At 37.2% G+C, this 27,905-nt stretch overlaps 7 protein-coding genes and 2 long non-coding RNA genes across 10 annotated transcripts; 6 read left to right on the top strand and 3 right to left on the bottom strand.

The window, feature by feature from the left end:
* Nucleotides 1–2,990: 2,990 nt before the first annotated feature.
* LOC149611133 (uncharacterized) lies at nucleotides 2,991–3,784 on the top strand. Its single transcript, XR_016376411.1, has 3 exons — nucleotides 2,991–3,255; nucleotides 3,382–3,429; nucleotides 3,529–3,784. It is a non-coding gene; the product is annotated as an uncharacterized LOC149611133 (long non-coding RNA).
* A 74-nt stretch (nucleotides 3,785–3,858) lies between these two features.
* On the top strand, nucleotides 3,859–4,975 carry LOC149611132 (uncharacterized). The gene is made up of 3 exons (XM_089858590.1): nucleotides 3,859–3,924; nucleotides 3,986–4,254; nucleotides 4,328–4,975. The coding sequence occupies exon 3, from the start codon at nucleotides 4,451–4,453 to the stop codon at nucleotides 4,973–4,975; it is 525 nt and encodes a 174-aa protein (XP_089714716.1). The 5' UTR covers nucleotides 3,859–3,924; nucleotides 3,986–4,254; nucleotides 4,328–4,450.
* LOC149611131 (uncharacterized) lies at nucleotides 3,926–5,207 on the bottom strand. The gene is made up of 2 exons (XR_016376412.1): nucleotides 5,144–5,207; nucleotides 3,926–4,343 (listed from the first exon to the last, which is right to left on the bottom strand). It is a non-coding gene; the product is annotated as an uncharacterized LOC149611131 (long non-coding RNA).
* Nucleotides 5,208–6,589: 1,382 nt separating this feature from the next.
* LOC149611130 (uncharacterized) lies at nucleotides 6,590–8,092 on the top strand. The gene is made up of 3 exons (XM_089858454.1): nucleotides 6,590–7,041; nucleotides 7,111–7,231; nucleotides 7,305–8,092. The coding sequence occupies exons 1-3, from the start codon at nucleotides 6,790–6,792 to the stop codon at nucleotides 8,090–8,092; spliced, it is 1,161 nt and encodes a 386-aa protein (XP_089714580.1). The 5' UTR covers nucleotides 6,590–6,789.
* A 382-nt stretch (nucleotides 8,093–8,474) lies between these two features.
* On the bottom strand, nucleotides 8,475–10,409 carry LOC149611129 (uncharacterized). Its single transcript, XM_089858482.1, has 3 exons — nucleotides 9,080–10,409; nucleotides 8,890–9,019; nucleotides 8,475–8,831 (listed from the first exon to the last, which is right to left on the bottom strand). Exon 1 carries the CDS (start codon nucleotides 10,370–10,372, stop codon nucleotides 9,758–9,760), a length of 615 nt encoding a protein of 204 aa, XP_089714608.1. The 5' UTR covers nucleotides 10,373–10,409; the 3' UTR covers nucleotides 8,475–8,831; nucleotides 8,890–9,019; nucleotides 9,080–9,757.
* LOC149611128 (uncharacterized) lies at nucleotides 10,407–11,463 on the bottom strand. The gene is made up of 2 exons (XM_089858483.1): nucleotides 11,182–11,463; nucleotides 10,407–11,110 (listed from the first exon to the last, which is right to left on the bottom strand). Exons 1-2 carry the CDS (start codon nucleotides 11,461–11,463, stop codon nucleotides 10,955–10,957), a joined length of 438 nt encoding a protein of 145 aa, XP_089714609.1. The 3' UTR covers nucleotides 10,407–10,954.
* Nucleotides 11,464–21,210: 9,747 nt separating this feature from the next.
* On the top strand, nucleotides 21,211–22,256 carry LOC149611127 (uncharacterized). Of its 2 annotated transcripts, XM_089858594.1 has the most exons (3): nucleotides 21,211–21,563; nucleotides 21,629–21,866; nucleotides 22,012–22,256. In XM_089858594.1, the coding sequence occupies exons 1-3, from the start codon at nucleotides 21,264–21,266 to the stop codon at nucleotides 22,131–22,133; spliced, it is 660 nt and encodes a 219-aa protein (XP_089714720.1). In that variant the 5' UTR covers nucleotides 21,211–21,263; the 3' UTR covers nucleotides 22,134–22,256. The 2 variants fall into 2 exon arrangements, with proteins under 2 accessions (XP_089714720.1, XP_089714718.1); XM_089858592.1 differs by having other exon boundaries at nucleotides 21,629–22,256.
* Nucleotides 22,257–24,689: 2,433 nt separating this feature from the next.
* LOC149611126 (uncharacterized) lies at nucleotides 24,690–26,021 on the top strand. The gene is made up of 3 exons (XM_089858453.1): nucleotides 24,690–24,875; nucleotides 25,068–25,262; nucleotides 25,317–26,021. Exons 1-3 carry the CDS (start codon nucleotides 24,690–24,692, stop codon nucleotides 26,019–26,021), a joined length of 1,086 nt encoding a protein of 361 aa, XP_089714579.1.
* Nucleotides 26,022–26,119: 98 nt separating this feature from the next.
* LOC149611125 (deoxyuridine 5'-triphosphate nucleotidohydrolase-like) lies at nucleotides 26,120–26,533 on the top strand. The gene has a single exon (XM_089858452.1). The coding sequence runs from the start codon at nucleotides 26,120–26,122 to the stop codon at nucleotides 26,531–26,533; it is 414 nt and encodes a 137-aa protein (XP_089714578.1).
* Nucleotides 26,534–27,905: the final 1,372 nt, after the last annotated feature.

The following is a 27,905-nucleotide window of genomic DNA, read 5'->3' as shown; positions in this document are numbered from 1 at the left end:
ATTACTTGGTAAATATTGTTAGTCATTGACAATAAGTCCTTTAAACGGGTAACCTGGGAACTTCTTAGTCTTCTTTTAATTTAAATTCTTTGTGAGTCGTGAAATTAGGCCCCCTTTCCTACTTTCTCATTTTACAGTTGCATATTAATTGAAAAACATCAAGTAAAAATTTCAAGGCGGTGAAATGAAAAATTAGCGTCGTCTGCTGTAGAATTATTTTTTGAGGTACTTACATTTTTAATGAAATTAACATACTTGGATTTTGATGAAACTTGAAAAAGGAACACCTTGAATAGTTACTTGTTAATTTGAAAGTATTCCGAAACGTAACTTCGCTTTAGCTGGAGCACCAAAAACCCCATGTTATTCCTATGGGAAAATCAGCTAAAAACTTTGAAGTTTCTTTTAACATTACAAGAGCGTGTGGGATCTTATCTAGAAGGGCCTACCGGCTCTCTAGAATGAACGTCAGAAATTTGCTTACAGTATTTGCTTCAGCGGCCGTATTCTGCAGAAAATTTAAGCTCCTCCTTCTGTCCTAAGCTTGCTGGTTGGGCCGTCAACCATTGCCCTTGGCCTTCTAATTGGCTACGTTCACCGATGACGTTACATTCCTAGGATCAGTGATTGAAGGTTCAGCTGGCAAAAATAAGCCTTACAATTCAGTTCAGTTAGCATTTCAAGTGGAACTGAATCTCAGTGTAAGGTCAGTGTACAGTGTAAATTTATCGTCAAAGGTCAGTGCCGTAACCTTTAACCCCAAATTAAGTTATAAACGCCACCTATTATATGAACTAAACAGTAATTTCGTGCCGGCTTACCGGTTATTTCAAATTAGTTATTCGTTGCTGTCTGCTCTATATTTGCTTTGTCTTTATTGAATGAATTCAACATACTAGAGACAGCCGCTTGTTATGGTAACATGGTGTAATGTTGAGTAATGTATATATTTTCGTGTAAAGAATGTGCTTCAACATTTGTATGAAAACTAATTGTAATTTTATTACGTTTTAAACGTCTAATCTTCCATGTTGTTAGTCACCTTGATAATATAGAATTTTCCACGAACCACAATTACCTAAGCTTAATGAAGGCATAATTTATAGAGATACAGATACTCGGATAAACCGATATATCAGTGTCGGGTCATCTCTTATAATTATTATATTACCTATGTCACCCAGATTTTTCTGTCATTGTTTTTTTTCTCTTTTTATTTGTCGAGCTAGCACTACAATGGCCATACAGCTCCAAATGATAATACTAATGTAATACAATGAATTGATAACAAAAATAAAATGAATCACTACAGACTAGAACAGAAGATACGAGTTAGATTTGAGCCTTGTTGAGAAATAAAGTTTGGGACTGAGAGACTAAATGTAAATGTGAAATTTGAATGTACTTCTAAATTCACTGGCAGAGTGAAGTTTTATTTGTTTTGTGAAACAGTTATTTTCCTATTCCTTTGTAATTGACAAGTTGTAATTAAATGTATATTGATATGTTCTAAAGTTGTTAAGATTTATTTGTAATTATTGTAATGAATTAAACATAGTACGGCTAAAAACTGAAAAAGGCGCCATATACCCATGACGAGTTTGACACGTTATTAACTCAGTTGGAGTCTGTTCGTTCATTGGTAATCAATGACTTTGGGAAGACGCCTGAAGAGAGGAGAAGTAGGTGGCAGGAAATAACCAATCGTTGACTTCACCGTCAAAACCGCACTCCTGAAGAAATTTAAAAAAGTGGAGCTATTTAAAGAGAGGTGCGCAAAAAGGTGGCAATTCTATCGAGGGAGTCCCATAAAACTGAATGTGGAGCAAGCAATTCGGAGCCATTGACACCCACTGAGTCAAGGGTTGCTTCCCTAATTGCAAAGGTGTCAATGGTAGGCATTCCTAATGCTTTCGATTTTGGTGCTTCCCAGTTTGGGGTATCTATAGATAGTTCCTCTGAAATGTAAGTACTTATTCAGTCGTCATATAACAAATCCTAACGGATATGGGGGAAAATTCTGCAACATTTTCAGTGAGTTATGATATATATCGCTAAAACACCCGATTTTATGTCAGGGCTTGGTCTAAATATCCAATTAATATGGGGTGTCATCAAACCTTGAGGGTTGTGTCGCGACTTCGTTCGTGCTTCTGTAAAAACATAGATTGTCAAAGTAAACGTTTATCGGTTTTTTCATTTTCACAACCCGATGTCGTGATAACTAAATACGGTAATATTTTAAATAGTCTTATAAGCACGAGCGGAATTGAGAGATATGCAACACTTAAGTTTGAGGACACCCAAGTCTTATGTCTATTTATGCTGACTGTACCCCCTAAACTAATAGTAATCACTTGCAATAACTCGCTAAAAAAGTTACGAAATAGGCCCCATGGCCCGAGAAAGTATATTGAACTATTTTACAAACTTCAGTGTGTGCAATTATCTTTAAAACAATTGCAGCCTACCTTCTGAAGCCAATAATCCCACACCTGATAAGCAAGACTGTGAGGACCCTTTAATCGAACCAGAAGTAAATTTACTTCTGTCGCAACTGATGTAGGTTCGCGTTTTGCAAATTTTGGTAAGTTTAAATTTTGCTAAGGTTTCGTAATGTACTTACCATGTCATTATCATCATTGCTTTCAGAACCAGATCCAGGAGCAAGCTGCTCGTACAGCGCTACTCCCGTTTCAAGCGAAGATAGGGAAAAATCCCTGTCATCACAAATATCGGATTTTTTTTCAAATTATGGTAAGATGACATTTCATTAATGACTAGTTATGTATTTACCATGTCCTTGACATTATTTCTACAGAACCGGGAAGCTGCTCAAACAGCGGTCCTACAGATTTCTCCGAAGACCATTCAGAAGCAGTTCCGCCTTCCGTTTTGGATGAAGAAGATGCCTGTTATCCACCTACTACTTGCAAGTATGACATAAACATGATTATAACAATGGTGTATAAAATGTATATGTAAACATGGACGAAACAATACTGAAGGACGAATGGCAGCGGGAGAAAGTTGAAAAATACTTGTTAATTCGCCTTCTAGCGGCAGATAGTAGCTACAAACCGGACAGTGGGGGGCATAAGGGGGAATCAATGTTCTGAAAAACCGGGGTAACGACATTAGGCACGTGACAAAAAAGTCAGTAATCATTGGTTCATTGTTCAACGGATTCAGGCTGAATGTTAATTTAAAATGGTTGAAACTTGGAAGCAGAAATGGCAAGCCTCTCAGTCTCAGGTAAGTTTTTCATTGTCCCAGGGTTAAATAATTTTATTATTTTAAACATGAATTAATTAGTTTTAAAAGAAAAAGTTCCTTCGTTGTCCAAGGCTTATTGTTTTAAACAGTTGTTCTTGACTGTAGGTTTGAATTCAATATCCCCATTCAACAACAATGAAGATGTTTCTAATGGTATTGTTTTTTATTTATAAAATTATCAATTATTTTTTTTTCTCAGTTAAAATCTCTCAAAATAAATTGAGGGTTTTGTTTTTAAATAACTCATTCCAGATTTGTATTGCAACATTAAAACTTATGGAAGGGCTCTACCATCAACCATGGACAAACAATCGTTGGTTTATGCTTCAACTTCAAATTCTAAAACGCCAGTCAAAGTTTTGAAAGACCTTTCTAATAGTAATCCATTTTAATTTAATCCTTTTATAGTTTTAGCATTAAATTGTTTCTTTTAACGAGTAACCCATTTTAGATACCGGTTTCCTAGACAAATCTAATCCAACTTCTGTAGAGACACAGTAAGTCGCTGTTGCATTTATTGAGCAAAAATGTTTTGAATTTGAAAGTATAAATTGATATTTAGTTTTTGACTAAAAGAAAGTTACTTTTCCATTTACAGGAAGAGAAAAAGGGAACCGAAGAAAGTTCTAAAAAATCAGCTAGTCACAAGTAATTTTTATTTTTTATTTGCATTAAAAACTAAAACATTGGTAATATTTTTTGTTTTTAGAACCTCTCTACAATGAGATTTTTAAATCGGGGTGGATTGAGGCAAAGTCTAGATTAGCCTCTTTACAAGTTCTTGTTGATGATGCCAAAAAAGCAGCAATATTAAATTGGGTTTATGCGTTGCAAATTGATTCCATTCTATTTGTTGGGTTAAAAACCATTTTTGAAGATATATTCACAAACACGAGAGAAGACAAAGTTGGGCCAAATTTCAAATCGGTTTTTTTATCAAACTTGGAAGAGCTGGCATCAATTGACGATGACACTAGTGTATGATTTGTTTTCTTGTCCCTTGCTAGTTTTGCATTTAAAAATGTATCCATTCTTCATTTTCTCCAAATAGGTTGGATTAAATTCTTCTGAAAAAGAAACAGGGATTAAACACTTTCTTTGGCAATTATTCCAGAGTTTAAAATATCAAGTTTCAGCTTCCGAAATTGCAGATACTGAAATTAAGCAAATTCAAATGAAAGAAAACAAAGATGTTCTGTTCTACGTCACAGGAAGCCTGATAAACAAACTCTTGAAGCCAAATAAATCTGAAGCTAGTCGAATAATAGGGCAAGCTCTGCGTGAAAACAATCAAGATAAAGTGCCAAGGAAACTGAGAGAGTGGACTGACCTTCAAAATCGCAACGGGTTAAAATATGCTACGGAAGAAGCTTTCCAATTCTTTGAACTTATCTACTCCCATATATTGAAATTTTACAATGAAAAGCATGTCCCCAAAAAAGGAGAGCTTGCTTTAAGGTCAATGAATTTGGATGAAAACCTCAACTACAAATGGGAAAACATTTGCGAGAAAGCTGGCATTTTTAAAGAACAAGCAGAACCAATATTAAAGTGTATCAAAAGAACATTCATCAACACCGCAGGAAACGGGCACACAAACAAATTGAGAAACTGCATAAGCTTTAATAAAAGAAAGAAGAGATTGGATGGGAATAACAACACGAAAGAGAATAGTCGTGAAAAAAAAAGTCAAAGCTAAAATTATTTACGTGCTAGCCATAAAAATTGTGATAACAAAATGTTATAGGACATTTCAACTGATCTCAGATTGTTAAGTTTTCATTTTGATCTGTAGAATATCATTTTAAAAATATGAATATGGTAATAGTTCCTTCAAAGAGTTTAGAATAAGAAATGAATTTAAAACCTTTGCCGAAGCTAGTTTGGTCATTCATTGTTGGTACCAGCACCATATTTTTGCCTTCTTCAAGAATTTTAAGCCTCAAATCATTTCGGCAAAAGTTAGAGTGCTGGTTCTGTGGTTTCGAACCAGCTTTGTATGGCTGTCGGTGTTTACTAAATAATTGTTCCACAGGATCTTGGTTAAGATGTGATGTCATAATAAATTTAGCTCCTTGCTCCAATAAAAAGGAATAATCTCCAAAAGACCCTTGCCTGAAAGATTTTTTTTAACGCCTGAATGTCCCTAAATGCATAATACTTTGACGTAACCCTGACAGCTTTTCAGCGCTAAGCAACATCTTTTTCTTAAATTCTTCCTTGACATCCAATATTGAGACATAATTTTCTCACTCATCATGATAACCAAGAAAGTCGTTCTTTAGCCACTAAAATTAGATCATTGTTTAAGTTTTTACTAGCCATCTTAAAGGGACTGTTCGGCTCGACGGTGGTGACCCCGCGGAATGTCGACCCACCCGTCTTGGATTTAGGGAAGGGGAGAAAAAAGGAAGGGGAGTGAGTGAAAAGGAACTAGATTTAAGTGAGAAATGATACATGTTTTTGAGGCGTGAATGGGCCAGCAAAAGCGTTACCTGCTAGAGTTGTTAGGGTTTTCGTCTCTAGGCTGTCTTTGTTGTTTTTTTGAATTCAAGTTAGAGACTAGTAGGCGCATTATGGAGTGTTTTTAAAACTTTATTGAAAATGCCTTGTAGTTGTAAAAGTAATTGCTAGAGCAATGGAAATAGGAACGTTTGAGAATATAGAAAGGCAATTTGAAATGCCCCAGTACTTGCAAATGTGGAGAATATCTTGAATGTGCCAATGTGGAGAATGTCTTGAATGTGCCAATGTGGAGAATATCTTGAATGCGCCAATGTGAAAAGTGTAATTTCAGGAGTTGATCTGGTTGGCATTGGTAAGGCAACAAAATTAATACTCCCGAAAAGGAGAGGTAGAACCAAAAGGGCTGTAAAGTTGAACCCTGTAATCCATGACGAAGGAAGGATGGTGCTTTCAGAAGCAGTACCTCTTAGCTCAGTTAGCTGCAAATGTAGTGGATTTATGGAAGGGGTAGTAACAAATGATTCACACGAGGTAAATGGAGTTTCTTTCTTTTATTTATAAAGATGGGCCGATACCAATATATCGTTTTAGCCAAAAATTGGTATCGGCCCATCTCTATTTATATTATATTTTATTGTTCGCTTTATTATGAAAATATCTTTTAACTGTCCAAACTGCAAAAAGTCAATGTTTTAAACTTATCAACGGATCAGCTCAGGCAAATAGTTACGAAGGTTCAGGAATCGTACCCAAACATAGATATCCGTGGATTTTTGGGAGACCCTAGTGTAAGTAATATCAGGGAGGAGGAATGTTGTAGAGGAGTGGCTGAAGGCATTACGAAGAGGTCTCCATTTAGCGGTCTGGAGAGAGAAGGCTGACTAGTAGCTACTACGCATCAGCGGTGCGCAAGTACGTCATCACTGACGTTAGAGAGAGAATTTTATGGGTTTGTGTCGTCTGCTCTTCTCAGCTCGTGCTCGTATAAATATAGTCGGCCTTGGTGTAATTTACGTTTTAAATTAGGCCAGAGGCTATTTTAAAATCATGGTTTACGTTAAGAAGTGTTGTTACCTAAACTGCAAAATCAGCACAAAGTTGAAGGATAAAATTGAACGTAAAAACATTACTTTCCACCCGTTTCCCAAACCTAAAACAAAACTGGAACAATGTAAAAAGTGGATTATCGCGACTGGAAGAAGTGATTTGGTGCCTGAAAAAATAAATAAACGCCACTACATATGTTCAGAGCACTTTAACGGGAGTGTAGAACCCTTAGCTAACTTTGGTGTTGTTGATGTAAGTAAAATATTTTCTTAAGGTAAAAATATTTCTAACGTAGTTGCTCAAAATGGATTTTCTTATTAGGAGAATGATGAAAATTCGCAGTTAGATTTATCTGTCAAAAAAGCTGTTGAAATTGCAATTGAGACCCCAAAAAAGCCTGAAAAGCCAAAACTCTATAATGCCCAGAACTTTGGTCAACATGGTAGGAACTCATTAATGAACTTAACAAGTAAAAGTAAGGCATAAAAAGTGGAAATTAAATTTATTTCCCACAGATTTTGACAAAGAGTTTTTCAAAACTAATGAAAAGGAGCTTGTTGAGAAGACCCGTCAAAATATGGAAAACTCTCATTTCTTGCCCATCGGGTTGAGTAGTTTGTTCCAGAATGGTTTTCTTAAGTTAAGCGACAATGTTTTGGAAAAACTAGCTTCACTTAACACAAAGCACATAAGAGACAAGGCGACATTCATGATTCAAGCTAGAGTTTTAAGAAATGATTTTGAGCTTCTGGACGAATTATTCAATAATTTTCAAAAGATGGAGATGTTTCAGAATCTAACGGAGGAAAATCTGGAGCTAGTCGTTGCGAACTGGATAAGATCTTTTTTAGAAGAAACTCTCTGTAAGTGGGTTTCGCTAAAGCCAGACAATTCTCTGCCAGAGTTTAGTTTCACGAAATTTGGGTCGAATGAGTCACGACTCTTAACAACCAGGGAAATTATGCACAAAGAAGAAATGACTATTTATCATATTGGTGGATATATTATGAAAAAACTATCGAAACGATTTGAAGAATCTGAATTAACAGTTATTTTTGCTAATTGCGTTGGTAAACAAGTATCGGCGGGAAACTCTTTTTCAAATTGGACAGAATTACTTAGCAGGGGTGGTTTAAAGTTCCTAACTAATGAAAGGTTTAATTTCTTCAAAAAGCTGGACGAATTAGCCAAACCATATTTTGAAACTTCAGTGTTGCATGAAAATGTAAACAAGAAAAATAAACTCTTAGAAAGACTAAAGGAAAGTGATGTCAGTGAGGCATTTAACAGACTGTGGGGTTAAAATGATTTAAGCAGCAGGGAGAGAGCCAAAACCATTTTGATGGATACTTACATAAATTGTCGAGGGAAAGCCCTCAAGAATTTTGCTAAAATTAAAATGAGTGAAGCGCAAAGAGCTGCTTTAGCTAAAAAAAGGGACTTCGAAGGTCAATGAAGGAAAATTCTGCAAGCAATTGTATGCCTGAAAACAACAAATGCGGGTTTAAAACTAATTAAAGGGAGGGTTATTAAATTGAATTATTTTAACCAGGTTTAAAATTAAATTAGTTAGAAAATATTACTAGTTTTAAAAGAACTTGCACTTTTATTAAATTTACGCAATGAAACCAAAGATCTGACCTCAAATAACGACAAATTCAAATATGATAAAGATAATTACTATGACTTAGCGTGATAAAATCAAATGTGATAAAAGCAAATGTGATCAAGCTAAAAATACTGTTTTTCCCAATAAAGTTAAGATTTTTCCTCTGAGGTTCCTGCTATTTTCTTAATTTTAGGGTTTTTATTCTTAAATTTAGTTGTGTTACCAACTTTGGTTTTATTTATAAGGGGCCGCATAATTTTAAACTTTCTTTCGCTAAAACCAAAGTGTGACAAATCTGGATTTTCGTTGCATCCTGTTGACCGCCTCTGTTTCCCAAAGTGTATTTCTAACGGGTCCTGGTTAAATTTATCTGTCATTACAAATGGGGCACCTTTTGATAGTAGAAATTTAATAGCACCAATAATGGAATATACTGAAGAAAAATCAATATTAATATTGAAACACTTAACCTTTGATTGACGGAATAGTACCTGTTATATGTAAACCTGCCAAAGTTTCTCGGCTAAGTTGCATTTTTGCTTTGGCTTCTGCTGGATAATCTTTGCTTTCAGCTTCCTCTTTCCATTCAGTTAGATACTTGATGAACTCTTCTTCCAACCACTGTAGAGATAAAATTAATTTAATTTTTACTCGAATACGTCTTTCATTTAGTATTGGTACCTTTAATCGATCGTCTGATTCCGATCTAAAAACATCCAAATTCGGGTTTCGCTTTAGTCTGGCATGGTTGAGATTTCTTGTGTTCAAAATATCAAAAAAACTTATTGAATGTTCTTATGAATTGAACAGTTTCTGAAGCTTCGGATCCAACTAATTGCTCGACAGCAGATGCTACTGTAGCACTTAAAATTTGGGTGGCCAGTTTTACCCTCATTGCCGTGTAAGGACCAATTGTAACGTGGTCTAATGTCAATTTAGGGCACAACCTTAACTGCGTAGATGAGTCTTTTTTAAACATCTCTTCTATATGGGACCATAAGATATGTTTTCCCTGTTTAGTTAGCAATCTTGTTTTGTTGAACCCACTGTTGGAAAAGCAATTTCTAACAGTTTTGATAAGATGTGGCGCATCTGAGATGTAGAAGATATCACGAGGGTCTTTTCTTGGGCGTAAGGGTTTCTTGCTTTATACGCGACACCCTTTTCTGTATCCATATCGGTACTCATTCTTATAAACTTTTGATTGATGGCAGATTTATCGCAGACCACAGTCAAAATTTTAAAACCATTATTCTCACATATTTCAATGGCTTCTTGCATAATAGAAAACAAGTCTTCAGCTTTCATTTCGTGACATGGAAAGTATGCCAAAATATGTTTAAAATTTGTTGTAAGCCCTCAAACCATTATTACCATCACGTGAGAAGCTACTGGTAGATCAGCTGATGGTTCACCCATTTTTTTAATCTCTTCGGACTTCAGTTTATCACCAGCTGCATTTAAATGAGTGAACCCTATAATATCACCAGTTGTGGCTTTATACACCAAATCCTCTTTTATCTTCATTTCATCGACGATGAGAGAAAAATATTTCTGATGCTCATCAACAACATCTAAATCAATTTTATCTTTCATTTCTTGAATAACTTCCTTAACAAAGCCACTTTTATTTGATAAAACTGAGGTATAAGAGTATAAAGTTCTAGGTGCTGGCAGCGGGATTACTTCTCTAAAAGCTTCGTACGCAGTTGTTGACTTGGCTTTTATGTAAGAACACCATTTAATTATAGCAGGGTGCCATTTATTGGGTCTCTTATGTTTTTTTTTAATTAATTCTATTTGTTGCTTCATTAGAATTTTCAAAAAGTTTATCTTACTACAGAATGGGTTTTCATCAGATATTTCTGAGAAAAGGCCTCCAAATGGCTCAACTTTCTGCTTAATCATTGATTTTTCCACTTTTCTCTGAAGTTTACAAAGTTTACTTCTTAGGGATCTTTTCTCATTTCTCATTTTTCTCAGTTTTTCTGTAGTGATTTGTTTTTTTCCCTACCTTAATTTAGCCCTTGATATTTTTTTTCCAATCTGAGCTCGTAATCCTACGCAGTTATGGCATCTTCGCTGTTTATTATTACAAACAATGATCCCCAGGCAATTAGGCGAATGTAATGCATTGGTGTAGGGATTCTTGAAAGCAGATTTTGAATAATACATGAAAGCTTCATCATCGTTACCAGCACATGTTTCATATGAATCCAAAAATACTAGGAAATCAACTAGTTTTTTGAAACTATTGATTTTGGGAAAAGTTTCGAATATTTTTCTTTCGCAATTAGGCATACTATTAATGTTTCTTCCAAATGTTTTAATTTCGAACATGAAGGACTCATTAATTTCAATGCTCAACCCAACTTCGTTAAATCTTTCTGTGCTAATTGCAACTAAACACGGAGAATTTGGCTTTCGGTAAAAGACCCAAAACAGCTTTTCATTATTTTCTAACTGATATTGACAAAATGCTGAAAACATTTCTTCTAATGAGGAAAATTCAATATCGGGTTGGTTTGGAAAACAAATATTAACGTCTAACAGGTCTTAAGAATTCGTTGTGGAAGCATTTTGTTGCATGAAAAGTTCATCACGCGTGGAATTAATTTCAATTTGCACATTTTCAGTTGAGTTATTGTGTTTACTCACTGAATTTTCAACTAAAGCACTGATTCTATCATCTAAATCAGCCTTTCTTGGATCCTAATAGATATAATTATAGTATTATGAGGTATAGTCGTGAAATATTTTGTTTAGAGTAATATTTGACTTACAATCATATATTTCGTAGGATGATAAACCATTGGATCTGGATATTCTTGGGTGGGACCTTGACTACCGACAAAATGTTCCGAGCATATGAAATGATGTGGTTTTATCTTATCAATAGTAAAACAATCTGGTCTACCACACGCGTTTATCCAACGTTTACATTTTTCAAGCTGTGTTTTGGGTTTCTGGAATGGAATAAAAAATATCCCTTCCATAAACTCTTGATGCATAGCACGACTAGTGTTCAAACAATCTTTGTAATAACACGCCTTAGTTTTAGGCATTTTTAACTTTATGCCTAGTTTATATATAACTATTTAATTTTCCGGGACTCCCTTGTAAACCAGATTCATTCTGAATGGAAATATCCTAATAACGCTATTATTATAACTAAAACGTGAAAAAAACCAAGTTTCAAATTTCTAAGCCTAACGAGAGTAAATTTTAGCAGCCGACGGTCCGGAGAAAAAAATCACGCATGCGCCTGAAAAAAAAAAGAGCCTCTGAGCCCTAACCCGGAATCTGCGAGAATTGTCTCTCTTTTTACAACGTGCGTAGACCTCTCCTTTACAACATTCCTCCTCCCTGGCAATATATCAGAAGCTGGAGAGCCCTCCCGTTAAAAATTTTCATAGTGCCCCAACCAAAGAGGAGGTCCCAATTCCCAATGATGCTATTCCTAACCCTGCCGGGGAAACTTTCCAGGCTGGTGTAAATGTGATAAGTGTAGGAAGATGCCAACTCCTGATGAAAGGAAATGTTGCTCGAGGAGAAGGAGCATGGGATGTTTTACAGACCATTCAAAGTTTGATAACATAATTTAAAAACAAAGTGTTAGAAATCCAAATGGAAATGCAACAAAATTTATTGCACCTTCTCCCCAATGCAAAAAAGAGGTACCGCCATTCTGACTACAGACAATATACTTATTGGCAGTGGAGCAGATTAGGTCAGGGTAATCGGAGAGTTATCGCCGGTAGGATTGCACTTTACGTGACCCACCCAACTAACAATGGTTTCTAATTAATTGGACCCTGAGGAGTCCGAAATAAATAGTTAAAAAATTATTTCGCCGCCGCAAGTTAGTGAAAAAAAATTTGAAAATTTTAAAATCCACGCACTGACCACCATTGAAGTCGCTATCCGCTTAATGCATTCTGCACTCAATCTTGCAAAATAAGCCGGGGGGACTGTGATAAATTGACGTACTCGTACTATGGAATTTTATAAGCTTACGGAAACCCTTCATTTCTGATAAAAGAACGGAAATATAATGCGAGAAAAACTGCTATGTTTTGGGAAAACCGTTGAATTGTTTGGGAATTCGATAATTGATAACGGTAAATTTTGGTAAATGCCGTCAAATTATTTTTGAATTTATTTTGGAAAATGTGTCAAATCCTTGGGGAATGTTTTGGAACAAAATTTTTAAATAAAAGGCGTCAAGTTTTTGCAACTATGTTTTGGAATAGTTGTCAAATTATCGGGAAATTAGCAAATGTTCAACATCAATATATCAGAGTCAAGTTTTTGCAACTATATTTTGGGAAAAGCGACAAATTATTGGGAAGGTACCAAACGTCAACATTAATCTTTTTGAGAAGGATTCCAGCTGTTGCAACTATATTTTAGAAAAGGCGTCTAGTTATTTCAGCAATATTTTGGAAAAGGCGACAAATTATTGGGCAATTAGCAAATGTCAACATCAATATTTTAGAAAAGCCGTCTAGTTATTTCAACCATAGTTTGGAAAAGGCGGCGAATTATTGGCTAATTAGCAAACGTCAACATCAATATTTTAAAAAAAGGCGTCTAGTTATTTCAGACATATTTTGGAAAAGGCGGCAAATTATTGGGTAATTAGCAAACGTCACCATCAATATTTTGGAAAACGCATGAAGTTATTGCATCACTGTTCTGCTCTTGGAAAGAGTCCAGGCACATTAAAGGGAATCTAACGTGCTTGAAGAATCCATATCAAGTTTACCCCGAGTAAAGTCCAAAATTTCAATATTCGTACCAGAAAGGAGCATCATATCTGTCAAAGATATACTAATACTTTCATAATCCCTTTAAAGTAATTTATGTCTGGGTAAGATTGTTAATCCTAGAGCAAGTTAAAGGTTAACGATGGTTCTGGAGTAATTTTGATGTTGCTTACTATAATCACCGTGAAAGGGAGAGGAGGGAGGATTGTAGGGCCATGCTATTGTTACGAAAAAAAGGCGATGATTCTTGCATTAATTTTAGAATTTTCTAGTGAAGGGTTTTTAGTACTCTGTATTAGTCTTGCCCCGATTGTGTTTTATGTAAAAAACACGCTAAAAACGTAACCCCTGTTGGTAATGCTATGTGATTAAATATAATTCTTTAATAAGCTGGTGAAACTATTGAGACAAACTCATCCTATTAGTTAACATTGAACAGATTTTTTGAACTGAGATTTAGACACTCGTATCCAAATTTTAAATAAATACTTATTAAAATTAATATATTCAAAGAGTTTTCTAAATATCAGTTTCGCATATTCCATTTTTTTCTCTTTTAAGCGCGCTATTTTTTTTAAATTAAGACGCCCATAACTTTTTTACATTAACAATTTAAAACCATTCAAAAACATTGAATTAAATTAATCTAATCTAATATTATCCTGTTAAAATATCAAAGATTAGCAAAGCTTTTATGTTTAAATATTATCTATTAATATAACCTTTTCTTTCTTTAACTTATCAATAATGTTTACCCGTCCCAATCACTACCCTTTTAAAAAGCATCTTTAAGTATATTAGGAGTAATTTAACAAACTCCCCTTCCCTTTTTTATACTTTAAAAAACTATAATATTAAAACACATGCTTACTATTTTTCTGGCAATTATATAGTCTCAATTTGACAATCCTAGGATTAAATGTGTGTAAATATTAATTTCTTCATCATTGAATTGTTCACTTGAGAGATTAACAAAATTTTTATAGGCATTCATACGATAATGTTTAACTCTCACACTTTTTAAGTCCAACCTTCACGTATGACTGTCTTTGAACATTTTTTTAATCCCTCTCACGCATTCATTGTGAAACTTACATTTTAGATTCATTTAAAATTAATTATAGTTACTTTTAGCTTTTCCCTGTTAAGGTCTATTTTTTGGCAGCAGGACGCAATCGCTAATTATCCTCAAAAGCCTTTCTGGTGTCAAAAACAATTTTCTTTGGAAAAACCCTTTAAAATATGCAACTTTTACCTTTAAACGTAAAAAACAATATTTTTATTGACTGGAATAAATTTATAATGAATACCATAATTTAATAACAACTAGGGAAATTAAGCCCAAATTACATGCTGTAAATAAACGTGGCAAGTATCAAACCAAATGTTTATTTAAATAAATAATTTGCGCCTTCCAATATCATAATCATGCGTGTTTAAAAACTTGAAAATAGTCAAACAAAAACATTCTTAATGCAATTTAGTACTTGAAAGTAATTTTTAAACAGGCATTACTTAAAAACATTCCTATTTGTATTTTAACTATTATATGAAATAATATTATTAACCCTAAATTTTGTCATCAATAAATTACCGTAACTGTCATTTAACTTTATTTATTAAAAATAAAATAGTTTACAGGGCATAAAATAACATTAATTTCATGATTACAAGTAAATAATAATTTAATCCTGTTTTTTCCTATATTTAATGATAAATCAAAGCATACTTCCATTGCCTGACCTCCTAGCATGCTGGCAAATTATTTTAACACCAACTTCAATTTCCCAAAGGCTGAATCCAATTAGAATTGTACTTAAGGGCGGAGCTAATAACATTAAAACTGAATGACTGAATGTGTGCCTGTTATTGTATTTCTTATTATTATCAAATTGACATCTTTCCCAAAATATTACAAAATTGGATTTGTTTTCACCCCGAAATATTGCTTAAGTATTGCTAGTTTACTAATTTAATGGCATTTCGACAAAAAAATACTATCTTTTTTCTTTAAACTAGGTTAAAGTTAGAGCGCCACAAAAGATGGGATATTCTATATGTTTCATTTCCTGTCAAGGTTAAAAGAAATTATCCATTTTGAATAAGAATTGTTCAAACAATGACATTGGAAATGGGGCTCAAAAATTTGTAATAGAGCATCTTGTCTTGGTCCACCTGAAATAGAGAGCTTTCAGTTGGAGGAGGAGCCGAGTCTCGTGACGTAATTTACGCTGCCATATTGGTGGGTTTAAAGCAGGTATGAAGCTGAGACCACCCAATATGGCTACCAGAACCGCGGTAAGACTTGGGAGGGTGTGACGTACTACTATCCCATCTGAAAGCTCTCTATAGTGTGATACTACAATCTTTGTCAGCTCAGGTCATACAATTTAGACTACAAATATTGATGTGACGTTCCCATAGCTCTGATCTCTCAACAATTTTCAATTGAATGATGAACTACTTCCTATAGGGAGCTAACAACTGGCTAGGGGGAAGAGATAGTCTGATGTCACGCAGCCCCTATCTGGTTGGCATTTTTTGCGCGTAGAATACTGTTTCCAACCGTTAGGGGGGATGAAACTCCAGTAAGAGATAGAAGCTAGGGTGTGACGTTTCAGGGTCAGAACTGTTAGCTCGCTATTCTACGGCATGCAGAAATAAGCGTTGAAATAATCAATATAAAATCACCAACGTGTCTACACAAAATTAATAAAAATTATGACCGAAGTACCAGATATTAATCAAAACGTCTAGGATTTAACCAAGACCTAAAAAGTATCGATAAGAAGAGAGTTAAGCAAGTGACTGAAGGCCCAGATATTAAAAGTTTTTTTAAATTAAGACTTACATGCTTAAGATGCTGCTCGGACAGTGGGACAAAGGACGATCTTCCTCGTAGAGCTTAACATGGCGGGTGGGTAAAAAACTAGAGGGCGTCGGACAGCCCCTTTAAGAAACTAATGTTCCATCACCCTATTCCATTGAATAAACTTAATTTACTGGTAGTCAATTTATTCCCTCTCAATAATTTGAAAAATTTACTTTTCTCGGGTTTTCGAGCACAATTAAATTCCCCGTTTACATTTTATAACTACATTTATCATTTTTAGGGGATTTCGTCATGAAAAATACCATAAAACTACACGTAACAATGACAAAACGATTTAGTCGTAGTCTGCTTTAGCCTCTGCTATGCCCAATACGAGCAAGGAGGATGCATAGTTGTATACATCGCCCTGGCTAGAAGTACGCCTTGTGCCACTCTCATGCCTTCTTTCGCTGGCCTCGTCACCAAGGCAATATTCCACTCAATTACTCGTTAAGCTGCTCCAAAATTCCGTGTGAATAGTACTTTTTAAGGTATTCGTCACCAAATAGTAATTGTTTTTGAGAACATTCCTCGGCTTGAAATAGGACAACTACGAAATAATTCGACCAAATTTTATTTTGTAAATAATAATAATTTCAATTTCTATAAAAGTATTCTACCAAATACATACAGAGTGTTACCAGAAGTCTCTGCGCCTACTAGAAATACTACATTTATATAGGAAGATTCGCGGCGACATGTATATAAATCCAGGACTATCCCTGATAAATCCCATATTCCTTTAAAAACCGTTAATACATTCATTAACATTGTTCCTGAAGATATACAGACTAAGAAGCAGAGTCGAGTCACAGCCTCCTAGATCACGCGACTCGGTGAACGCAGGCTATATTGCAAAATCTTGAAGGAGAGAGGAATGGAGTGGAAACCTCCATACCTATAGCGTTGCCTGTGTACCCTACCTACGGCACCCTAGTCCTCCCAGCATCCTCAGCGGTTAGATAGGGTCGTACGTCACTCTTACTGGATGAAATTGTAAAGGCGCTCCCTCTATCTTAAAAATAGAAACTAGCTCTCATACAAATGAAATGGCGCTACGCGGCAGCACTTAGCAATCGCCTACCGAAGGCGAAGGGTAGGGGCGTGCGCGAGGTACATTGGGAGAGATACGGTGCCGCAGGTCGCCCATCATCATTTCCAATCCATCTCAACTCCTTTATCCCTGGCAATTATCCCTGGCAAAATAGCCAAGTCAGAATTTTCAGGCTACGACCGCGCTGAGTCCAGCTGACACTCTCACGGCCTTAGCGCCCTTAAGTTGACAATTACAAGTTTACAACAACCCCCCTACTGCTTGCGAACTATAAAAACGATAGAGACGCCATTGGCCTGGCATAGAACCGTGTGACCGTTGTCTGTCATACCGCTGCTATAGACCCTTTCTACTTAAAAAAGAGAGATGTCAATCCTCAGTATCGGGATATACAGGGGGTTGACCCCTCGACGTCTCTACTCTTTTTTATGATCTTTCCATCGAGCGAGTTGGAAGGTTAAGTATTTTCCCCGTGTCTTTCCCTCTTACATATATTCAGTTTAACCAAGACTAAAACTCATAACGTCCCTATTGAATTTGCCGCCATTGTTGAAATTTGCACAAAAACAAAAGGTTTCACTGTAAATCGTTCAGGCCATGAACGGGGATATGTTAGCAACCTATTAACGACACAATGTCATACACGTACTCTCCTAAAAATGATAAATTTAGTTATAAAATGTAAACGGGGAATGGAATTGTGCTCGAAAACCCGAGATAAGTTGTTAATTAATTGTTTTCAATAAAACTTCGAAAGGCACCAGTTTTAATGTTCAACCTTTCATTTAAAACCATTTTCAGACCTATCGAATAAATAGTCTTCAAAAAAATGGTCGAGTAGCTTTGGCCATCACAGCAAAACATTTCCCATGTTATTCCTATGGGAAAATTTACCTTTTTTTGCCAAAATGACTGAATTTTTTTATGGAAATGAAAACCACCCTTAGCAACTTTATTTTCTATAAAAAAAAACTAATGGAGGGATTAATTAATTAAATTAATGGCCGCCATCAATGTCATATTTTTACAGTGTATGGTTCAAAAATTATGAAAAATTGCAATAATTATGTTGAAGACCGTCTAAACATCATACTTGAATATTGAAGACGTGCAACTAATAGTTTGGGCGCCATCTTCGGAAATGACTGCTGGAAATGCTAAAAATATTTCAAATATATAAATCTTTTTGAAATTCCTTTTTTGAATAGATGATTTTCTTTAACGTAATAAACAACAAAAAATGGATAACTCGAAGTCGAAATTATCGACGCCATCTTTAAAAATGGCCACATGAAAATCATTGCCCTATATTCTGAAAGAAAGAAAAGTTATTCTAAGCTGTTATGCTCGACATGTTGATTAGAGAATATGATTTTTTATGGGGTTTATACATTCAAGTGTTGTTTAAGATTAGAATTTAGACAAATCTCTAGCATTTCATACATATTCATCGTCATCCTGAAGATTTCTCATAATAATTGCATGTCAGAACCATTGATTAGGCGCTACACCTATATGGGGGCCTTATCAGCGCCCCTCCCCATCATATTCCAAATTGAACCTGCGGACCCGCAGTCATGGCACACGGGATCGGCCAGTGGGACCAACAAACGCCACTTGAGCAGGTGACAGAAGCCCAGTCATAAGGTGGTCAGTGACAGGGAAGGATTAAGGCAGCAGAAGACTCGAGGGGACGGGGGAGTTCTCTCCAAGCACAACAGTGCCATACGGCCCAAACAAATAGTGTATGCGCGACCCCTAGAGGGTTGCCAATAGCAGGGGTGAGCCAAGACAACACCTGGGCTTGGGCGAAGCGGCCGGGCAAAACCTTCACGGATTGGGATAAGGAACGGCCTGAACCAAGGGCGAACCCAAGGAACTCCCGAACCGTCACACCGAACTCAGGCCCCCTCCGCCACGACAAGTCCTTTGAGTTAAAAAGGTTAAAAGAACACTTCTTTCATTTACGTGCTGTAACTGGGTGTGGTTATGATAAGGCGTGGTTTAAAGTAATGACAGATAATCAACATCTTACAAATTTGTTTCGCTTTTTTAAAGACCATATTGCATCTAAGGAACCCATAGCTGCTGCCGAAGAGAGACTCCTTTTCGCTTTTTTTAGGGTAATAATTGACACGTCACGCTTCAACTATGTAGATATTACCAAAAACGGATTTATGGGATAAGAACGTCGGATCATAGCTTTAGTCTCTAGTACCATCCTCGCATACTTTATTGAGAAACTTCGTCTGCTTATATTTTGACTCCACCCACAAATTCGATCTCTAGAAGTAGCTATATACAGAATTTGTGGGTGGTGTCAAAATATAAGCAGACGAAGTTTCTCAATAAAGTATGCGAGGATGGGGAGTGAATTCGCTAACTCCGACGTTCTTATCCCATAAATCCGTTTTTGAAATTACACGTATAATGGAACCGTTGCCACACATACTGTCAAGTACTCATTTGATCTCGCTAAGCTTCATCCAACAACCGATGCCGGAAAACTCCGTTTATTCCGAGCGTATCTTGAAGTCCAACAATTGCTCGGAAACGATTTAATCCCGAACAGTGGGGATTGGTTCGCGATCGCGAAAGTCTAAGACCCATTCACACTATTCTCCTTCCGGCATCAGATGAACTTATAACACTCATTATTTGTACCTGCAGTCTGCAGAACATCTTGTATAAAGAACTGTGAATGTAGACGATCTGGATTAGCTTGCTGGGCAATGTGTGGTCATTGTCAAGGTATTAGCGGTAATAAAAAATCTTCAGGATGAAGAGAAATATGAACGAAATGTTAAAAATGTGTCGTAAATCTAATCCTTAACGACACTAGAATGTTTATACCCCATATAAAATGGTTTTTCCTAACCAAAATTCGAGTAATATGGCTTTCCTTTTCTTTTTCCAGATTTTAGGATAGTAATATTTAAGGGACCATTTTTGAAGATGGGTCGATAATTTAGACTCGAAAATAGTTATTTTTATGGCGTTTTATACGTTCATGAAAATTATCTACTCAATAAAAAAATATCGAAAAAATTTATATATCGGCAATATATTTGCCATTTCAAGCAGTCATTTTCGAAGATGGCGCCCAAACTATCAGTAACACGTCTTCAATATTCAAGTATGATGTTTAGATGGTCTTCAACATAATTATTACCAATTTTCATAATTTTTGAACCATATACTGTATCTAAATGACATTGATGGCGGCCATTTTCCAACATGGCGGCCAAACTATCTGACTAATGGCTTCAATATTTTACTATGAGATTCACACAGCTCTGATTATAATACCTATCAATTTTCATAGTTTTCCAACAACATGGTGAAATATACTGTACCTAGCATTAACGGCGGCCATTTTCCAATATGGCGACCAAACTATTCAACACAGAGCTTTAAAATTTTGCCATGATTTTCATGTGGTTCCAATCATAATGTGTACCAATTTTCATAATTTTTGAAGATGAACGTGGAATACATTGTAGCTGTAATTCCCGGCGGCCATTTTCCAAGATGGCGGCAAAAGCTCGCGCTCTACAGCAGGGGACTTTTAGTATATTTTTTTTTGGGTCAAAACAACACATGTACCAATTTTCATCTTTATGTTCAAATGTTCTAGGTCAAGCCCTTTTTTGGCCTATCTGTCCTGGCCTATAAATGATTTCAAGGAACCCAGTGGTCCTATAATCTCCGAGGTGATTACAAAGATTGTGTACCAGTTAGGATTTCAACTAGAATATTAAGTTTCGAAAATCAAAATTTCACTTTCAACAAGATGATTTTTATAGCTACGCAGCTATAATGCGGAGCGTTTCATCTTTTTCAACATTAAGTTTAATAAATTTCCTCCTTCATGTAAGTAACCAGGAAAGGTTCGGCTCATCGAACATGAATTTATCGTGCAAGATATTAATCGTAACATCGTTCCAAGACCCTAAATAGAAGACGAGATCTAACGGGTAAAATATATAAAACCGCAGTATTAACAGATAAAATTCATTCATGTCGAAATAATAATACTATCAAGTAGATATTTAAAATTAGGGAGTACTATGTATTTTTCATTGGATCAATAAATTTATGGGAAAATTGGTATTCAACTGCTTTCGGAGAGACAAAATAAATTGATTTGGGGAACTTTTCCGCTAAAAAATGTCGGACACCTCATCGTCAGACGATGATGTCAAAGCAATCGATTCATCTGCTGAATTTCGACTAGAGCTATGCTGTACGATAGATAAAACATCAAACCGTATATCTAGAAAATATAAATACGTTTTAACCGAATATAACGTTAAATTCCGTAACTTAGAAGAACTTGAATTTATAAATATACACTATCAACTTTGCCAAATTTTGAATTCTCTCATAAGAAATGACCTCAACGTTATAAGGTATTTATCCAAGAGAGGTTTAAGTGATAAAAAGAGCCGACAGGTGTTAATTAAACAGGTAAGAGGATTCTGGCCAGCGTTGATTTTTATGGTTATACCAACAAAAGCTTCGGCTTTTATTAGCTAATGAAAATGTGCGTTTTAGTACCAGCAGCTTTATTGATGGACAATCAAAAGGAAGTTAACAGTTTAGACAACGCCATTAAAGAGGTGCTGAGAAAACCTGGTTTTGCCGAGGATAAATTGGAGTACCATTTAACTCTACAAAAGGTTTTATCTTTGAAGAGTGTAGCAGAGCTACCAAGTGTTTCAATCTTGCCACCTACAACGAACTCGTCGTTTCCAGCACCCGCAGTGTCGAGTAAAATACCGCTTCTAAGTCCTTCATCCTCTCCTTGGATTCGTCCATTGTGGCCTACCTCTACCCTGAATATATCTATTAATAACTCTACCCCTTCCCAGAATATATCTTTGCGACCCTATCTTCTAATTTCGCTACCCCACAGCCCATACTGAACAGTACAAACACCGGCGATGTCGTTTCTCTCACCATCGACTCTCTCTCTCTCGAACGACCAGTATGCCAGTTTTAACACCTATGGTTCCGAATAAGCCCGTGGCGTCTTGAATTCAACGGATCTTTTCAACGTAAGGGTCTTCTGGATCAATGTTCCGAAAACTTAATCCTAAGGATGCGGCTTGGTCGAAAAAAAGACTCGAAAAAAATCCATCTACGAAATTAAAACCCTACCCTACACAAGCCAAAATAAAAGAGATCGTGCTAGTTTGAAAGAGTTTCAAACTAATGAAGCTAATATCGCTTGGTTAACTTATAGACAGCCAAAAAATTGCCTTGCCTTGCCTTTAAAATTATTATTACATTTAATATAAAAGCATGTATCTGATTATATATAAAAGCGTGTATCTGATTATATATAAAAGCGTGTTTCTGATTATATATATAAAAGCGTGTTTCTGATTATATATATAAAAGCGTCTTTCTGATTATATATATAAAAGAACGTATCTGACTATAACAATATTTCCAATTAATAAATACTTTTATTCTCGTAGTCAAAACACATGTCTTTGATTATTAAATATTAACTACAACTTAAGAAAATATTTTATTGATTACATTTTTCATATCTATGTCCGAACAAGTGCAGATATCTCTATAGAGATAAGAAGTCGTTAATTTCCGTTTTGTTTTCATTAATTTTCATAACGTTTTTAACCAATTTTCTATACTTCTTTGAATTAGAAAGAATATACAATGAGCAGCGTTGGCAAGTTTTAAACAAATTGTTCTAAACAGTCATTAAAAAGACCAATTTGTTTAAAACGTTTTAAAAAAAGTTTAAAACGTGTTTTTTATGGAGAGAAATTTCGAATATTTTAACTCTTTTTATTTGAAAATGAGCGAAGTGAATAAATAACAGAAATACTAAGCTTCATTCAAAACCTTCCAACAATTCAGCTGTTTCATATGTGTGTTTAATTGTTTGGAAACCCTACCAGCTCTTTTTCGGTTTGGGTCGCCATGCCGCGCGGTTTGGCTCAGTTTGCTGCGGTGTCCGGCCCTGTCAAAAAGAAACGTAAGAAAAAGCCCGTCTTAGGGCCAGCATCAAGAAAGAAACAGATAGTAGAACTTCTTGCCTAAGCCAGTGTTAGCGACGGGATGGAAGAATCCGTGAAATCGACGACAGAAAACTAATCAGACGACGGTGAAAATCAAGACAGACCAATCTTCAACAACACACCATCAAGATATCCCAACTACACAAGAAAATGAATTGGCACAGGAACCGATACAGCAAGCAACACAATAAAAACGATCTCATTGCCTATAAGAAATTCCGTGCCCTTTTCCGAAAACAACTAAAGAAGCAAAGACGGTCGGGCTGGCAGAAGTTCTGCACCCATCTAAACGCCCAAAGCCCAGTAGCACAAGTCTGGAAGGGGTTGAAATGGGCGACGACGAATGCGGCTACCCCTCACACCGACGACGCACAGGTGGCAGAAAAACTTGCAGATTACTATCACACAGTATATTATAAAGAAACTCCCTTTCGTCAGCCGAGCACAGGGGGAGAGAACGAAAGTTATAGTGAACCGATAACCCCACAGGAGTACCGACTCGGAATACAACGCCTAAAGAACACAGCCGCAGGTGGGCCGGGGTGTCGAACAAAATGCTGGCGACCCTTCCCTGGGAATTTCATCAGAAAGTCCTAAACATGTTTAATCACCATTGGACCACACAACAATATCCGCCCCACTGGAATGACGCGGTCATCGTCCCTTTTCTGAAACCAAACAAAACGAAGGAGGACCCGTTCCATTATCGACCTATAGCGCTCATTTCAACCCTGAAAAAATTGATGGATAAAATTGTCAACAGACGCTTACAACACTTCCTGGAAGACACCCAAGCCCTCAACCCTTTTCAGACGGGTTTCAGGAAGGGGAGAACCACTACCGACAACATACTACGCCTGACGGAAGCGACCAGGGAAGCTTTGGAACAGGGACAATACATGGGCATAGTCTTTCTCGATATAAAGGATGCTTTCGGTAACGTACCACCAGGACGATTACTACAACGATTGACGGAATTAAACTGCCACGGAAACTTGAGGTCATGGATTAGCAACTTCCTCCTCGAAAGAGAAGTACAGGTTCGCCTAAATGGGACAGTTTCCTTAACTAGACGACTGAATTATGGAGTTCCCCAGGGAGCCCCCTAAGCCCCACCCTCTTCCTGATTGCGATCAACGATATTGGACTGGACTTCTTCCCAAATTGCGAATACGGCCTACATGCGGATGATATTGCGAAATGGACCTCTTCTCCCACACTGACCATAGCCACCAGGGTATTACAAGACAACCTCAATCTCGTCGCAGCAAACCTAGAAACATGGACATTACCGATACAGTACGAAAAATGCAAAGCTTTACTCTGCACAAGAAGAAGAGGTCCACCAGTGGAGCTTCCCATACACATAGACGGTAACCCCATCAGTGGTACAGACGCATACAAATATCTCGGAATATGGATAGACAGGCGGCTCAATTGGAAAAATCACATCCAGAACGTAATACTGAAGTGCCAGAAAAGAATGAATGTCCTCAAAGCAGTGACGGGCTTACGGTGGGGAGCGAAGCGGACCACAGATAAAATGGTCTACACCCAAATGATCAGATCCACGATGGACTACGGAGCCTCGGTATACGGAGCGGCAAGTCATACCCAACTCCAGCAGCTGGATAAGATACAGAATAATGCCCTACGGATCATACTAGGTACACCCAAATCTACAAGCATTTCGTCAATGGAAACCGAGCTGGGTATTCTTCCCCTATCGGTAAGACGACGAAGACTAGACTTAAACCTCTTAGCTAGGGAATTGGGGACAGAGAAGAGCCGGGAATGGCTCAACACTACCAGGCCACAGAAGTTTCTCCCACCGCCAGAAAGAAGAACCTTGAAGGAGCGCCTACAATACCTTTGCCGCAGTGTTCCCGAGGACCTTATAACACCAAACCCACTATCTTAGCCGATACCTCTCAACGCCAGACCCCCTGCGCCGTGGAGAACCTTCACACCAAAAATCTACAACCTTTCTCAACCAAGCTCAAAAAAGGAACTTTCATCGGCCCAACTCTTACAACACTACCGTCAGGCACTTTCTACCGCATCTACGATCGACGCCACCTTACAGATCTACACGGACGCTTCATACCGGCCCGGGGTGAAAAAATAAGGCCTGGGGATAATACTAGAATCTTTTAACCTAACGATAAAGAAGACAATCAACGGACACCACGACATTACTCAGGGCGAATTAATGGCCTTACACCTAGCTATCTCAGAGGCAAGGGATTTTCCACATACACACGTCCTCATAGCCACGGACTCACAAGCAGCCCTCAAACTCCTGCAACAATTACTCCCGGACAACCAATTGGTACGCACGATACAGCACCAAATTGAAGCGAGCTCTCAAGAGATATCGTTTATATGGAGCCCTGGGCACATAGGTATAGCAGGCAATGAAAGAGCGGATCGGGCGGCGAAGCTAGCGCTAGAAAAGGAAAACGACTACCCGGACTACTGGCTCCCCTACTCCGCCCCAACGCTCAAACGACTTTTTCGCCAACACAGGCACTCCACTCTTATAACAGAAAGGAGGGGAACCCGAGAAGGAGCAATACAGAAGGAATGGCGTACCGATCCCTACAAAGACAAAATTTCAAAACTAACGCGAACACAAGAAACCTGCATATCAAGGCTACATTGTAGACGGTGGATGACGGGAGACTCCCTTCATAAAAAACTCGCAAGCCCAAACTGCTCCACTTGTGGTGTCATAGAGGACACCGAACATATATTGTGTCATTGCCCACTTTATGACACACACAGACAATCCTTGCGCCACCCTAACCCCAACAAACAGGTTACCCTAAAAAATTTACTAACTAGCAACATGAATGGCAAGAAAAAACTATAAGGAAGATCACGTGCCTCTGGGCAGCGTATGAGAAAACAGCCCGCCGTTGGTGACGTAACAGCACACGGGGTATATAACATAGCTGCAACCCCGACTCTATGGTGGAACAAGGCTCCTCGGTGCCACTCCCATATCAACGGTTGTCCAACGCTGCCACAGCCCCAGAGAGCGGAAGCTCTAGCAATGGCGTTCCAACCCTTCACAGCGCAGAAACCATACAGATCGCCCCACAAACCAGAGTTGCCGTGGACACAGCGCTGGCCTTTGCAATACCGGATAGCCACGTGGGCATGTTACTAGGACTACAACATCTAATGATGCAGGGATGCCATATAGGAGGAGGCGTCAAAGTGATCCTCTTCAACATAGCACAGACGGAACTTCACATAACCCAAGGGGACGCACTTGCGCACATGATAATTACACCATGCTACACAGGACCAATGGAAGAGGCCGCCACATTACCGCCAACCAACCGAGGAGAGGGGGGCTTTGGCTCCACAGGCCGCTGAAACCAGGGATAGTGCCGGTCCACTCTAAACACTACCAAATTCTACAATAAACTGGTTGTAACGAAAAAAAAAATAAAAATAAAAATCCAACACACTTGTACACTAACATTGTAACAAAACACACAGCCATGTAACCGACAAAAAAAGTAGAAGAGCAATTTGTACATAAACCCAAGCTTTAACCTATAAAGACGGGCCCGAGGCAGGCGTATAGCCTAGCCCACATGGCCCATATACTTAATATATAAAAAACCCTACCAGTTGATTTATCCGTTACCAATCTGTATTGAAGAATGATATTCCAAAAATATGATTAAGGCTTTTGTCGTCTACTTAAAACAAAGCAACAGCGTTTCTCCAATGTGGTTTCTCTACACTGTTGGTACATTTTACTGTTTTACAGGCCCTTGACAGTGCTAAAATTAATACGCTTAAACGGAAAACATGAAGCGCCTACAAAGTAGTAAGGAGTGGTGACGTTTCAAACGTATGATGAATTCTGACCAAGAAACTCAAAAGTACAGAAGCGGAAATTCCTTAATAGTGGCGACAAAAAGAGCATTTAGACATTAGAGGTTAAATGTATAAATTCACGCATCACCCTCATTTTGTATCCCTATTAAAAAATAACATTTTCCTTTTGAAAAGATCGCTTGATCTTTTTAAACAGTCAGTAGAATATTTTTCTCTAAAAACGTACTCCCTTCTTAATAATTAATTTCATGATAAAATGTTTTCGGAAAATCTAATTTCAAATCGTGTTTTAAACAATAAAAATCACAACTTTTCTTATAAACAGAAGTTTTGCCAACACTGGCAAGAACCGTTTCTTACACCTTGAACTTTTAAATAATAGGAGCTTTTGATTTTCGTGTTTGACTTCGTAGTACATGTTAGTGGTCTGTTGGTCAAGGGGTATGGTACTCGCACTGGGTTCGAGTGGTACCGCGTTTAAATCTCAGGGAGTTTTTGATTTTCGTATTTTTCTTCTCATTACGTTTTCGTGGTCCGTTGTTCTAGGTGTATGATACTCGCTTTGGGCTCAAGTGGTCCCTGGTTCTAATTCTACACGGATAATTTATTATACCTTGAAATTCTAAATTTGAGGAGTTCTTGCTCTTTTTAAACAGTCAGTAGAATATTTCACATATTCAATATGTCTCAACACGTATTCCCTTCAAAGTAATTAATATCATAAAATAAATCAGGAAAATCTAATTTGTTCTTGAAAAAGCGTAAATCTGGGAGCGCCCCGCCAAGTCGAGCACTGACATCCTTTTCTCGAAGCCAATCACGGCACTTTTAAGATCACTGTAACTTCGTGATGGGTATAGGTAAAAGTCTGAAATTTTGCTTGCCGCGAGGACTGTCA

Source organism: Phalangium opilio, unplaced genomic scaffold, assembly GCF_054372755.1.
Source record: "Phalangium opilio isolate 3A_F unplaced genomic scaffold, DU_Popi_V2 ptg000246l_1, whole genome shotgun sequence".
Classification (NCBI taxonomy): Eukaryota; Metazoa; Arthropoda; class Arachnida; order Opiliones; family Phalangiidae; genus Phalangium; species Phalangium opilio.
The sequence above is the reverse complement of the archived record's forward strand: the minus strand, read 5'-3'. Positions and strand labels throughout refer to the sequence as shown.